At 43.7% G+C, this 15,461-nt stretch overlaps 1 protein-coding gene and 1 pseudogene across 1 annotated transcript in view; one reads left to right on the top strand and one right to left on the bottom strand.

The window, feature by feature from the left end:
- The window catches only part of Epm2a (EPM2A glucan phosphatase, laforin), a 116,996-nt gene extending 113,684 nt beyond the window's left edge, over positions 1–3,312 (bottom strand). The window contains exon 1 of the mRNA XM_036169382.1: positions 2,865–3,312. Coding sequence (XP_036025275.1) covers positions 2,865–3,165 — 301 coding nt within the window. The 5' untranslated portion in view covers positions 3,166–3,312. The remainder of the gene's footprint in view (positions 1–2,864) is intronic.
- Positions 3,313–11,073: 7,761 nt separating this feature from the next.
- Positions 11,074–11,981, top strand: LOC118570299 (annotated as a pseudogene).
- Positions 11,982–15,461: the final 3,480 nt, after the last annotated feature.

Below are 15,461 nucleotides of genomic sequence, written 5' to 3' on the forward strand. Positions count from 1 at the left end.
GCTGGAGAGATGGCTCAGAGGTTAAGAGCACCGACTCCTCTTCCAGAGGTCCTGAGTTCAATTCCCAGCACCCCCATGGTGGCTCACAACCATCTGTAATGAGATCTGGCGCCCTCTTCTGTATATGATAAATAAATAAATCTTTTAAAAAAAATAGCAATGAAGCAAATTATTGGGCGTTTTGGGCGATGTCAGAAAAGCTAATAAAGGAGAGAAGCTGGAAATGGAAGACCTAGTATACCTTACACTGTTTTTAAAATTATCAGATGTAACACAAATCTTAAAAGGTCTTATTAATAAAACAAACCCAGAACCAGGTATTGGGGTGAACACTGAAAGATCAGAGAGACAGAACAGGCCACAGCCAACCTCACCTCACCAACTTCTCAGCCGATCCTGTTTCCTCAAACTGGAAGCCTCTGAGTCCTCATCCGGAATGAATCTCAGCTGAACTGCTGCTAAAAGCTTAAAAGCTTAACGAGCTCTAGTTCCTGGTTCTCCCACCGAATGTACCTTTCTGCTTCCTGCCATCACTTCCTGGGATTATAGGTGTTTCCAGTGTGGCTTTGAACTCACAGAGATCCGGAAAGATCTTTGCCTCTAGGATGCTAGGATTAAAGGCAGGTGTGCCACCATTTTCTGGCCTTTATATCTAGTGGCTGTTCTGTTCTCTGACCCCAGATAAGTTATGGAGTGCACAATATATTGGGGAACACAGTATCACTACAATCAGATGTTATTTTAAGGTGGAGAGGTCCACAGTAAGATTACTATAAATACACTTCAAAGGAAGAACAAGCAGAGGCAGGCACCTCTCACTTCTGGTGTAATGAAAGACAGTAATGCAAGCTGATCACACCCAAGAGTGGCCAAAAAAGAGCAGCAGAAGTAATCAGCATGTGCCAGTACACCATGTTCTTCCGGTGGTGGTGTTTGTTTTGTTTCGTTTCTGGATTCTTGGTTTCTACACCATTACTGGCTAATGGCCTGTTTTTCTGCCCATATGAACTTCTTAAGAAGTATGCCTTCCCTAGCGTTTAAACAATCACTGAGCCATACCGTCTCAAGGTTTCTATTGCTGTGAAGGGACACCACGACCACGGCAGCTCTTATAAAGGAAAAACATTTCATTGGGGTGGCTCACATTTTCAGAGGTTTAGTCCATTATCGTCATGGTGCGACATTGTGGCATGGAGATAGGCTGGTGCCCTGAGTCCTACACCTTGATACTCAAGCAACAGGAAGTGGTCTGAGACCTCAACGTTGGCTTCAACATATAAGAGACCTCAATGCTGGCTTCCACAGTAAAACAATTCCCGACAAGACCACACCTACTCCAACAAGGCCACACCTCCTATTAGTGCCCTTTTTGGAGACCATTTATTTATTTATTTATTTATTTATTTATTTATTTTTGTTTTTTCAACACAGGGTTTCCCTGTGTAGCTTTGCACCTCTCCTGGAACTTACTTGGTAGCCCAGGCTGGCCTCGAACTCACAGAGATCCGCCTGGCTCTGCCTCCCGAGTGCTGGGATTACAGGCATGCGCCACCACCGCCGCTGCCTGGCCCATTTTCTTTCAAACCATCACACATATACTGTCAATTTTCCACCCTGCTCATTCCCTTCAAAGAAAAGGCTGCCACAATCCACCTGTGTTGTGGGCAAACACGATGGTACTGCTTCTTCAGGACATTCCTCATTAAAATGTAAAGTGGCTGCATTTTGGCTTCTCTGAATCTACTGTACAGAAATATTCCCAAATGCTAGAAAGAAAACTGTGCGCTTGGATTCCAATCCAAGAATCCCTAAAAGTAAAAGGAATTGTAATGCAGAGTGACAGGCGCACAGTATTTTTTTTCACTTAAAAAATAAAACATGGGGCTGGAGAGATGGCTAAGAGGTTAAGAGCACCGGCTGCTCTTCCAGAGGTCCTGAGTTCAATTCCCAGCACCCACATGGTGGCTCACAACCATCTGGCGTCCTCTTCTGTATACATAATAAATAAATAACTCTTTAAAAAAATAAAACATACCCATATGCAATAAACCTGAGCTGTATTGATATTGTTAAAGGAGGAAAAATATATTCAAGATGATATGTTGTACAATATTGGTTCAAAAAGTTACACATACACATGCATGCAGGCAGTGCGCTTACGGTGGTGTACAGCAGAAATGCTGCTTTCACTCATGTTTTCATTATTATAATATTTTTGTGAAACAATGTCTCTCACTCTGTAGCCTAGGCTGGGAACTCCCAGAAATTCTGTTTTAGCTTCACAAAACTGGGATTACCGATTTGTGCCATCACACCTGGTTGCTGATTTCTATTGTTATTATTATGTCTTTACAACCAGTTATTACTCTTAATGTATTTGAAGAAATCAGGTCATGTCTCAAATTCCCTCGTATCAGGGCACGCTTTCATTGGGGGAGGAGCTTGCTATTTCCCACTGGTTCAGTCTCAAAATCTAAGGGAAAATTCCCCTTGTAGCCTGGGATTGGCGACTTTTGAGCGGGTTAGAGGACCAGGGGCGGAGCGGAGGTCGTGAACCACAAGGACTGGCTCTCAATCACGCCGGCCTAGAGCGACAAGAGGGGGGGAACGCGGTGCAGCGGGGTGGGATCAAGGTGGGCAGGCCTCCGGGGCCGAGCGGTGACCGACAGTGGGGTGTGCGGGAGCGTGCGAGCTGCGGGGTGCACGGGGGAGCTGAAGGGTGCACGGACGGGGGAGCTGCGGGGTGCACGGGGGAGCTGCGGGGTGCACGGGGGAGCTGCGGGGTGCACGGGGGAGCTGAGGGGTGCAGGCCCTGAAGCAGAGACCAGGGTGCACGGCCGAGGCCGGGGGTGGGTGCACAGTACCTTCCCAGCGCAGCTCGCCTCCGGGCTCGCGCTGCAGGAACTTGTACCAGAACGTGTCTACGCGGCCTGAATCCGGCCCGCCGGCCGCCGCCTCGTCGGGCGCCAGCTCCACTTCGGCGAGCCACAGGCCGGGCTCCTGCAGCGCCAGCGCGGCCGCCCCCGCCGCGGTGCCCGCGGGCCTGAGTCGCAAGGCCCCGCGCGGCTCCCAGCGGCCCAGCTCGGGCCGGGACCCCGCCAGCAGCAGCTCGGGCCGCGCGCCGGCCACCGCGGGCGGCACCACCAAGCCGAAGCGGAAGAGCATGGCGGTGGCCCCCCGAACACGGCCCGTCCTGGGCGCCTGGCGAGCGGCGGTGCGAGCCCCGGGGCCGCGCGGACACGTGCGTGGTCGGGTCACGCGGCCGCGGGTGTGCGTTCCCCGTGTGCACCCGGGAGATGCGGGAAGCGGGGCGTTCGGGGCCAGCGAGTGGCCGGGACCGAGCGCGTGGGGCTAGCGGGGGAGAGGGAAATGGCAGTGGACACATTGTCCAGTCGTCCTCCTGGAGATCGGGAAGTACCTTTACTAAGTCAGGAAGGAGGAAATAGTATCCAGGCTGAGCCCCCACCCTCACCTGCCGTGAAGTTTTGGAAAGACCCCGGACTTAGCAATAGCTCTCAGCAGCCCAACTTTTAGTCTCCGTGGGCCTCTGTTTATACAGTGGGAATAATGCAGATGGATAATGGTCTTTAGAGATGCTCTACTCCAAACGCAAAGCCCAGAGTTCAGAAAACACACAGGGAGATTGCAGAGCAAAAAACAAACTCCAGTTTGTAGCCTATGGAAAACGATCTTCCTAAGATTAAAACTTTGTGAGATGATAAATATGTAAGTTTAGAAACAAGGCCTCACAGTGGAGACCAGACTGGCCTCAAACTTTCAAGATCCTTTTGCCTCTGTCTTCCCTAGGATTACAGACCCAGAGCCCAGCTACTTTGTGTGTGTGTGTGTGTGTGTGTGTGTATCTACAGACCCAGAGCCCAGCTACTGTGTGTGTGTGTATCTACAGACCCAGAGCCCAGCTACTGTGTGTGTGTGTGTGTGTGTGTGTATTTACAGACCCAGAGCCCAGCTACTGTGTTTGTGTGTGTGTGTGTGTGTGTGTGTGTGTGTGTATTTACAGACTCAGAGCCCAGCTACTGTGTGTGTGTGTGTGTGTGTGTGTGTGTATTTACAGACCCAGAGCCCAGGTACTGTGTGTGTGTGTGTGTGTGTGTGTGTGTGTATCTACAGACCCAGAGCCCAGCTACTGTGTGTGTGTGTGTGTGTGTGTGTGTATTTACAGACTCAGAGCCCAGCTACTGTGTGTGTGTGTGTGTGTGTGTGTGTATTTACAGACCCAGAGCCCAGCTACTGTGTGTGTGTGTGTGTGTGTGTGTGTATCTACAGACCCAGAGCCCAGGTACTGTGTGTGTGTGTGTGTGTGTGTGTGTGTGTGTATCTACAGACCCAGAGCCCAGCTACTGTGTGTGTGTGTGTGTGTGTGTGTGTATCTACAGACCCAGAGCCCAGCTACTGTGTGTGTGTGTGTGTGTGTGTATTTACAGACCCAGAGCCCAGCTACTGTGTTTGTGTGTGTGTGTGTGTGTGTATGTGTGTGTGTGTGTATTTACAGGCCCAGACCCAGCCCAGCTACTCTGTTTGTTTGTGTGTGTGTGTGTGTGTGTGTGTGTGTATTTAATCAGACTCAGAGCCCAGCTACTGTGTGTGTGTGTGTGTGTGTATTTTACAGACCCAGAGCCAGCTAACTGTGTGGTGGTTGTGGGTGTGTATTTACAGGACCCAGGCCAGCTACTGTGTGTGTGTGTGTGTGTATCTACAGACCAGAGCCCAGCCTGTGTGTGTGTGTGTGTGTATTTACAGACCCAGAGCCTCAGCTACTGGTGTTTGTTGTGTGTGTGTGTGTGGTGTGTGGTGTGTGTGTGTATTTACAGGCCCGAACCCAGCCAGCTACTCTGTTTGTTTGTGTGTGTGTGTGTGTGTGTATTTACAGACTCAGAGCCTAGCTACTGGTGTGGTGTGTGTGTGTGTGTATTTACAGACTCAGAGCCCAGCTACTGTGTGTGTGTGTGTGTGTGTGTATCTACAGACCCAGAGCCCAGCTACTGTGTGTGTGTGTGTGTATTTACAGACTCAGAGCCCAGCTACTGTGTGTGTGTGTGTGTGTGTATTTACAGACCCAGAGCCCAGCTACTGTGTGTGTGTGTGTGTATTTACAGACTCAGAGCCCAGCTACTGTGTGTGTGTGTGTGTATTTACAGACTCAGAGCCCAGCTACTGTGTGTGTGTGTGTGTGTGTATTTACAGACTCAGAGCCCAGCTACTGTGTGTGTGTGTGTGTGTGTGTATTTACAGACCCAGAGCCCAGCTACTGTGTGTGTGTGTGTGTGTGTGTATTTACAGACCCAGAGCCCAGCTACTGTGTGTGTGTGTGTGTGTGTGTATTTACAGACTCAGAGCCCAGCTACTGTGTGTGTGTGTGTGTATTTACAGACTCAGAGCCCAGCTACTGTGTGTGTGTGTGTGTGTGTGTGTATTTACAGACCCAGAGCCCAGCTACTGTGTGTGTGTGTGTGTGTATCTACACACCCAGAGCCCAGCTACTGTGTGTGTGTGTGTGTGTGTGTGTATTTACAGACTCAGAGCCCAGCTACTGTGTGTGTGTGTGTGTGTGTATTTACAGACTCAGAGCCCAGCTACTGTGTGTGTGTGTGTGTGTGTGTATCTACAGACCCAGAGCCCAGCTACTGTGTGTGTGTATGTATGTGTGTATTTACAGACCCAGAGCCCAGCTACTGTGTTTGTGTGTGTGTGTGTGTGTGTGTGTGTATTTACAGGCCCAGACCCAGCCCAGCTACTCTGTTTGTGTGTGTGTGTGTGTGTGTGTGTGTGTGTATTTACAGACTCAGAGCCCAGCTACTGTGTGTGTGTGTGTGTGTGTGTGTGTGTGTGTGTGTATTTACAGGCCCAGACCCAGAGCCCAGCTACTCTGTTTGTGTGTGTGTGTGTGTGTGTGTGTGTGTGTATTTACAGACTCAGAGCCCAGCTACTGTGTGTGTGTGTGTGTGTGTGTGTGTGTATTTATAGGCCCAGGGCCCTGCTAAGACTACTTCCTTGTTTGTGTGTTGCTTCTTGTAAATATTAGTACTGGTTTTTCCTCATAAAACATCTTTGGGTCAAGAAACAGCTTTGTCATTATTTTGCCAAAAGAAAAATCTACATCTTGCAGGAAGCAAGGGGGATACTTCAATTTGTTACTGATATAAATAAAGAAATGTTCTGTTCTTAATTGCTTTATAATATTACTTTGGTATTCTTTATATATTCACCAACATTTAACCTGATACACATCTCCTAAATGAGTTAAAAAATCTCAAGCAGCATAGTTGTCAGTATTTGGAAGCTGGTGTAGGAGAAAACCAGAATTTTATGCATGCAGAAAATCTGTAAGACAAAAGTAGAAAAAAAATGCAAAATACACAAATCTCCATTTACAGAACAGTTAGTAAAGGAATACAAGTCACTCTTTAAACAGTGACAGTCCACTCAGTGTTTGTTTGGTTGCTGCGTTTAAGGATGGAAATGTGAAGACAGTAAGGCTGGCCAAACTTGGCTGATTCAGAAACAAAACACAAGTGAGCCGAGAGTAGCAGACGGGTCAGTTTATTTAAAGTCTCTGTCACAAAACATTCTTGGAGTAATTTTAGGAAGATAATAGTCATTTGGCCATGCAAAGAGGACTCTTGTCTATTCTGGAATCCAGACTTCAGTGGTTTGTTTCTTCAGGAAGCAAGCTCTAGCTCTTCAGCTTTCTTGTGTCGGGTGCTGCCCCCACTGGGTGTTTTTCCGCTTAGACGTCTTCCCACCAGACCTCCAGAGTGATCCCTGCCCTCTCAGAAGTGAAATAAAGAAAACAGTACGTTGGTTCAAAGGACTTTGACTTCTTCTTTCTCATTATAAAGATACTAAATGTCTTAGCCATTGAAAGAAGTACCCTTTCCAACCGTTAAACAAAATATGTAATTGTTTATTTAGGCATGGATCTGAATATGGTGAAATGTGATGGCTACATTGGTGGGCATTTACCCATCAACCCCACAGTTCCCTAGAGTTTTCTTGAGTGTGAGCAGCAGGAAATGTTAGATAGAAGGATTTAGATTGTGGAGATAAACAGACAGAAAATACGGGATAGCCTCCACAGGACCTGGAACCTATTCAAATGGGCTCTGACTGTCTCTGCCCCAGGGTATTTATAGAGACGCCAAGAGGGCGGAGCAAAAGATCTCCCCCGCCCAGCACAGCCAAGTGCAGACCACCTCAGACACCTGCACTCAGGCCCATGGTCCTAATCATCCTTTCTATGTGGACCTGCTGGGTAAAGCCATGAGGAACCTGAAAACGGGCTCTCACAGGTCCCCCTTTCTTAATAATAACTCATTAAAAAAATAACTCATTATTAATGGTTTACAGCAATCTCCATAGTTGTTATACCTCCCAGTATGGCAGTAGAGGATGATAAAGATGGCATTACTTTTTTGGATTAGGTCCAAGGTGACTACAGAGGTCTTTAGCTGCCTCAAGCCCTCTTGAAACGAAAAACTTTTAAGGCAACTACAGACTTAAAAAAAATCCCTTAGCTTCATTACCATTAACAGGTTAACATAAATATTGCTATATATAGTCACAATTCTCCCAATCTTACAACTCAAAGCAAACTCTTAACAGAACCATTTGAATTAACATACATGGTGCTATATATAGTTAACAATTTTCTCAGTCTTACAACTTTAACTTTTTTTTTTTTTTTTTTGGTTTTTTCGAGACAGGGTTTCTGTGTAGCTTTGCGCCTTTCCTGGAACTCACTTGGTAGCCCAGGCTGGCCTCCAACTCACAAAGATCCGCCTCCCTCTGCCTCCCCAGTGCTGGGATTAAAGGCATGTGCCACCACCGGACTGGAGGGATAGCTCAGTTGTTAAAGGCTAGGCTCATAACCAAAAACAACTTTAACTCTTAATAGAATCCTTTGAATTTTCTTGCTAACAGAACATAGGAAAAACTTCTGATGTATTCACATGAAACTTAAAATATTTCCTTAACTCCACAAAACCAGGGTGCATAAATATCAATAGGTTAATAAACATAATTTCTGCAAACATACATTCAGCCTTAATTCACTCATAACTCCTCCTTTTCTTTATAATTTTTTAAAACAAAATCTCGAACCTAGTTAGAAAAACCCAAACTTATACAATTCCTACAAACCCATATTGAAAAGCAATATTCTCAATCTAACCATTAACACTGAAAACTTTTAGCAAACTTTTTTTTTTTTTTTTTTTGGTTTTTCTGTAGCTTTGGAGCCTGTCCTGGACTAGCTCTGTAGACCAGGCTGGCCTCGAACTCACAGAAACCCACCTGCCTCTGCCTCCCAAGTGCTGGGATTACAGGCATGCACCACCACTGCCCAGCCAAAGCAGTTTCTTAATAAAACTCTTAACACTTTAAAAGTAGTCTCTTAGTATACCCCATTTGCATACTAACGAAACATGACATTAATCCATTCAACAAGAAAATATTTTTTAAATTAAATACACTTCCCCCCTTTCTTTATGTTTTTAAAGCAAAACCTCAAGCCTAGTTAGAAAACCCAAACATTTCCATTTAAACAGAACCATTTGTAACACAAAACCAGTTCCATAAGTCATTCCACTTTTACATAAACAGTTCCATAAAACAATCCTGAACCACCAGTTAATAAAGAATATGTGTATACACAAAACTGCATCTTGATTCTAGGTAGAAACAATAAATTTCTTCACTTAAACAGTTCCATTTTTAACACAAATAATTCCAGAAAACAGTTCCTAAGTCATCACTATAAGCAAATTCAAAATTGTCCCATTGCAATGAAATCACTATTGTTCGTTTCATGAAGTTCCAAAATTCAAATGATAAATTCTGGTATGAGCCTTCCAAATATGAAGAAATCCATAACAAAAATCTTTTTGTAGTTTTATCTCATTTTTTTTAAGTTCAAAAAGTTCAAAAGAAGTAAATTCTGGTATCAGACTTTCACTTCCAAATATGAAGAAGCATTTTACAAGCAAAACTTTTTGCAGTTAACAATTTTAGTTCAAACAAGCTATCTGCAACTTTCATTCCCAAGCTGGAGACCTTTTTAGTTACAGTAATATTTTAAACTGCACCGTTGATGATGTTAGCTCAGGGTTTTCTGTGTTGCACTGATTTTCCATGCGGATGCCTTGTACTGGTTCTGGCGTCTGCCGTTCTTACCTTCTTAGCAGCCTCTGGAGCTTTTGAAAACCACCCAGACTACCTTCTTTGCAGTCTACTAGGGCACTGCTTTCTGTGTCTCAGGTTTTTTCACCATATACATTAAGCATAAATTCACACTCAATATTTATACTTTTTACAAAACTCAGATATAACATTAACATCTACTTATTTATACTTCTTAAGGAAACTATAGAACTACTTTAGCAAATATATTTCTTATTTCCTTTTTTTTTTTTTTTTTTTTTTTTTGGTTTTTCCAGACAGGGTTACTCTGTGTAGCTTTGGTGCCTGTCCTGGATCTCACTCTGTAGACCAGGTTGGCCTCTGCCTGCCTCTGCCTCCCAAGTGCTGGGATTATGTACCACCACCACCCGACTCTTATTTACTTCTTATTTTCATCTTTTACAACTGGAATCTTTATTTATTCACTTCTTATATTTTTATTTAAACTTACATTTACAAATTCTTATTTAAATTTAATTTAAAACTAGCATCTTTACTTCTTATAAGCTTATTACTACATGTCTTAAGACTACCTTAGATACTTCTTGCAAGCTTATATTCTTAAAGGAACTCTATAGATCTATTTTACAAAAATATAGGGCTACCATTAGCATATATCTAACTTAGCAAACACCTAAAGATTTCTTAACAGAGATCTAAGAAGAGAACAATTTCTACAAACTCACGTATATTTTCATCTTTTTCTACTTCTTACTCTTAATTATTATCATGATCTCTATTAGAAAGATTCTCTTAACTAGACAGGAAGTATGTACATCATTTCTAAAGTTTAGAGTTTATAGACAGCTTTGCTATACAACATTGGGATTTAGTGAGTGTTGTCATTATAGCATTGTGATATTTGTTGCTAGGGGACTGTAACATTCTCAGGACGAAGCCACACCCCGAAGTTGCAGAGATACACTGTCAGCAGTAAACGGTTTTTAACTAGCGCCTGTCCCTTCACCCAAATTCATAACATCTCCCCAGAGTGCTTCACTTCAGACAAACGTTTCGATTACAGCAGTGTTTTTGGTTTGTTCTCCAAAAAACTTCACGCTGAGGGTGAAATTACTGTATTTAGCTGCTGTAAAGCTCTTTGCAAAAATACACAGCTATTAGGTGATATAAAGTATTTTTCTAAAGGAGCCAGTAAAGCCAAAAGCAGCACAGCTCCGAACTCTATTTCCTCACTGTTTGCATTAACCAGTGACAAAACCTCAGAAACACTTTCATTCTGGTTCCTTTATAGGAACGTCATTGGAGCTGACCTTCCTTAGTTCCACGCTCCTTACCAGACGCTCCTGTAACCACCAAGCTTCATTCTCCTCTTGTGAAAAAAAGCACAAACACGTCCTCAACTCCATATTAACACAGGATTGGAACCTTCCATAATCCTGAGCAGGGATCTTTCCATTTCGCTCAAGCAAAAGTTGCTTGGATGCCACTGTGCCAAAATCTATCTGCGGCAGACTGCTCACCAACATCCATATTCAAAAAGTTCAGAACAAAAAGAGCATGGTTTAATGCATTATGTGGTGATAGAGGGTAAATTTCTTCCTTTTTTATTTTTATTTTTTGAAGTTGTATTTTAAGACTGCTATGAGCCCTTTCCACAATGCCTTGTCCCTGAGGACTATAAGGAATACCTGTTTTATGTACGATTTCCCATTGGGTACAAAGTTGTTGAAATGCCTTACTACTATATCCAGAACCATTATCTGTATTAATAGTTTTTGGTATACCCATATACAAAAAACACTTCAAACAGTGCCTAATTACATGTTTTGTAGCTTCCCCAGGTTGTGCACTAGCCATTAAAAATCCTGAGTAGCTCTTTGCCATCTTTCCTCCGGCTGGCCGGCAGCTTTCACCATGAAGGTCGAGCTGTGCAGTTTCAGCGGGTACAAGGTCTACCCCAGACACGGGCAGCGCTACGCCAGGACCAACGGGAAGGTTTTCCAGTTTCTTAATGCAAATTGCGAGTCTACATTCCTTTCCAAAAGGAATCCTCGGCAGACAAACTGGACTGTCCTCTACAGAACACAAAAAGGGATTGATATGAATTCACAACATGCCCCCATGGTTGGGCATGCCCGGCAGACCTAGACACTTCCTCCTAGTTATTTCTGGGTCAAAATAGCCATTTCTGGGTCAAAATATCTCACACGACTAGGACCCCGTGGTTTTGCATGCTTGCATAAAGCTCGTGCGCAGCCATGTGATCTACGCACATGTGTGAAGTAGCCACATGAGTTCCTGTACACATGCGCGGCCCACCCTTTATAAGCCAGCACCATTTTGCACCGGTCTCTCACTTTCTCTCTTGACCATGTGTGTTTCCCACAGGCCTGTTCACGTCTGTCTCTTTCTCTCCTATCTTAATAAAAACTCTTGTTAGTGGATCTTGTCGTGTTCGGGATGTTTCCTCACAGGGTAAGAGCTCCACCAAATAACTAACAGGGACAGTCAGAAGAAATTCAAAAGAAAAGAACCCGCAGTGCAGTCAGATTCCAGATATCCAGATATCCAGCGAGCTATCACTGGTGCTTCTCTTGCTGATCTAATGGTTGGCCAAGAGGAATCAGAAACCAGAAGTTAGGAAAGCTCAGTGAGAACAGGCTACCAGGGCTGCCAAGGAAGTAAAAATGGCTAAGCAGGCATCCAAGAAGACAGCAATGGCCACTGCCAAGGCCCCCACCAAAGCAGCACCTAAACAAAAGATTGTGAAGCCTGTGAAGGTCTCTGCTCCCCGAGTTGGTGGGAAAACACTACCTTGGTAGATCAGAGTTTTGAATAAAGATTAATCTCTTAAAAAACAAAAACAAAAACAAAAAACTGGGTGGTAGTGGCCCATGCCTTTAATCCTAGCACTAAGGAGGCAGAGGCAGGTAGATCTCTGTGAGTTCGAGGCCAGTCTGGGCTACCAAGTGAGTCCCAGGAAAGGTGCAAAAAGCTACACAGAGAAACCCTATCTCGAAAAACCAAAAAAAAAAAAAAATCCTGAATAAGTGTCAATGGTCACATGTAAATATCTCAATTTACCAAATTCTGCAATATGAGTAACATCCATTTGCCATAGATGATTAAGAAAAAGACCTCGAGGGTTTACCCCTAAGTGAGGGACAGGAAAATATTTTGGACATATCCCCACATTGTTTGACTATTTGATGAGCTGCTTCTTTGGTAAGACTGAATTGCTTTCTTAAGCTTTTGCTATTTTGATAATAAAGAGCATGTGACTGTTGAGCCATTTCCACTAGGGATAATGCTACTATCTTTGATAACTTATCAGCCATTGCATTACCCTCAGCTAAAGGGCCAGGAAGATTGGAGTGAGCTCTAATATGGCCCACAAAGCATGGCTGCTTTCTTTTGTGAATAGCATCTTGAATTTGTTGAAACATTTGACTTGATTGTTGTTAGTTCCAATATTTTCACCAAAAGTTATTATTCAAAGGAGTCAAGAACATAGATGTTCTTTCATGAATCATATCCTTCATTAGCTTACTTTGAGAAAAAGCATTTTCGGGATTTAGTATTTCACTTCATTAGCTTTAACTCCTGATGTTATCATTATTAGCAGCTGTAATATTTAGCATTGATTTCTTATAAGAACCTTTTAGTTGAAGCAACTGTTTTTTTAAGACAGCTTTTCTGAAGTTTGTCTCCATTTATAAAGCAGTCCTTTTGAATGCCTGTTTCTTTGTCTCCCTTATTAGATTTGCAAAGAAATCACTCATTGCAGGCTGTTTGTTCAAGAGGTAAAGAACTTTAATTTCCCATAAGTTTCTTCATATCTAAAACAATGTTCAGTGTATAAGCTGCTTTCTCTTGTTTTCTTTTCTTTCTTTTTTTCTTTTCTTTTTTTTTTTTTTTTTGGTTTGTTTTTTGTTTTTTTCGAGACAGGGTTTCTCTGTGTAGTTTTGCGCCTTTCCTGGAACTCACTTGGTAGCCCAGGTTGGTCTTGAACTCACAGAGATCTGCCTGGCTCTGCCTCCTGAGTGCTGGGATTAAAGGTGTGTGCCACCATCAGCCGGCTCTCTTGTTTTCTTAAGGATTTTAAAGTGTTTTGTTTGCTCTTATAGGTAGCTTTTTGTCTGATCTGAGTTCTCAAGAGGTAAGATTAAGCTTTTTAGCATTGCTTTGAGAAGAAGCTTCATTCTGAGCTGAAAAGTTTTTGGACGGTATAGTCATCTTTAGCTGAAATACTACATTTCCCAGAATTCATTTCTCTTCATCAGCTCACTGTTAATAGCAAGCTGTCGGACTTCATTTCCCATAGTTCTCGGGTCTACGAGTCAACTTCTGATACTTTTACCTGACTTGCTTACGAAGTTTTTGCTTTACAACAAGAGATTTGAACCAAGTGTTTTAAGTTTTCAATTATGGGACATTGAGAGATTTCTATTCTCTCCTCAGCTGGCTTTAACAGGTGTCTCTCCTTCATTTGACACCAGCCCTGGATCAGAACCAAACCTGCCTCATTAGTGTGCATTGAGGCTGGCAATTCCTGATAGCAACTTTCCTTGGGGCTTGTGTTTGCCTTTGCCAGTCAGTGAAAAACAAAAATATTTACAGCAGAGCTTTTCCATAGCTCCTTCAGAGATTTTTCTCCCACTGATCTTTATCTTGTTTTGCTTGTCCTTCTCCCCACCCCCCATGGAGAGCTTCAGATATCTCGGGCTGCTCTGTTCCTCTACTAGCTGCCTCTGGAGATAGGGTTTTTTTTTTCTCCCCCCCAGAATCTGCCTCAAATTTTAGCAGCTTTTTCAGGTCATGCATTTTCTGTCCCTTCTCTGTTTCTTCAGAATCCCCCAGACAGTTCCCAGTTTGGTCTTAATTTATCCCCTCTGCCCCAGAAACATTTCCCAATGCCACAGTGACAGCTTTTTTGCTTCTGAAGGTAGGGGCTTCAGTCCGTTTCTGTTTTCAGGTTTTGTGTGGTTTGCATTCAGATTGAAAATCAGACTTCTGCTTTTCTAACAGGGGAGGTTTTTGCCATCTCTAAACTCCCATTAGGACACGTGTTTTTCCCTTAGGCCTTTCACCTGGCCCAGTCCCCCAGTGGGTTGCCTTTGTTTGTCCCTGTTCTCAGAGCTTATCCACCTGAGGCAATCAACCCCTCAGGGCTACACTCCCTCACCTCACCACGGGGAGCCAGTTGAAACAAAGCTTTTCTCAAAGACGCTTTCTCTGATAGAAAAGAAAGCTTTGCTCCTGGATAGTTCTGTTCTGCCCTGGCTGGGCTCTTTCCCTAGACAGCATTCTTCACTCAGCAGTCCAACTGCAGATGCAGTTTGGCTTTATTGCTTTCCCAGAAAGGTCCTTTCTCCGATAGGAAAGCTTTTCTCAGATTTCTTCTTGCAGCTGTGGACCACCTATCAAGCGGGACTTGTAGGAAAGCAGGCAACTATGCTGTTTCCACTGGCTTTAGCTTTGGTTGTTCATCAGCAGTTTTCCCCTGGGTCCTGCACCTTCCTGCCTCAGCTGTGCACTCCAGGAAGTTTGCAACTGCAGGAACCCTAGTATCTCTGAAATGCATTTCAACTCAGAGATGCTGACCAGTCCCTCTAGGTTGTTGGTCTGAAGTGAGGATACAATGCTAAAAAAGTGTGCATTGCTTCAGGGGATCTTTGTGTTAGGGCGATTAGGAGCACCTTTTCATAGACTCTCAAACAAAACCCTTGATGCCTCAGCTCAGCTGTAACTGAAAAGCTTGGCTTTCTTTTGCTTTTCCCAGGAAAGTTTCCTGCCCTATTGGGCTCTTTATGGCCCTTCACCCGCACTCTCCCAAGCATTTTCCTCAGGGTACTCTGACCCACTGCCTTTTACTAGCTTGAAGAGACAGAGCTTAGAAGAGGTTTTTAGTAACGTGTCCCTGCCTTCTGCATTGCAGGGAGGATTTTTAAAGCTCGAAAGAAAACTTAGGTTTTGCTATCTTAAGAGGTGTGTGGTTTTCCCTTAGAACTAATCACAGGTGGTCCCCATACTAATATCTTCAGGTGATTCTAATTTTTGTTCTTCTGAGCAAGAAAAAGGCTTTAGTTTTTAAGTTTTAAGAGAGCTTTTAGTTTGAGAGAGAAAGATTAAGGCTTTTTAAGAGAGATCCCCCCCCCCCAAATTTTCCAAGGAAAGCTTTTAGTTTAAGGTTTTTTTTTTGTTTTTTTTTTTGCCCAAGAGAGAAAGACCAACTTTCCCCAAAACTTCTGAACTTCAAACTTCTTGGCTTTTTACACCCCCATTTTTTCCTCAGAGAGAAA

Source organism: Onychomys torridus, chromosome 19, assembly GCF_903995425.1.
Source record: "Onychomys torridus chromosome 19, mOncTor1.1, whole genome shotgun sequence".
NCBI classification, from domain to species: domain Eukaryota; kingdom Metazoa; phylum Chordata; class Mammalia; order Rodentia; family Cricetidae; genus Onychomys; species Onychomys torridus.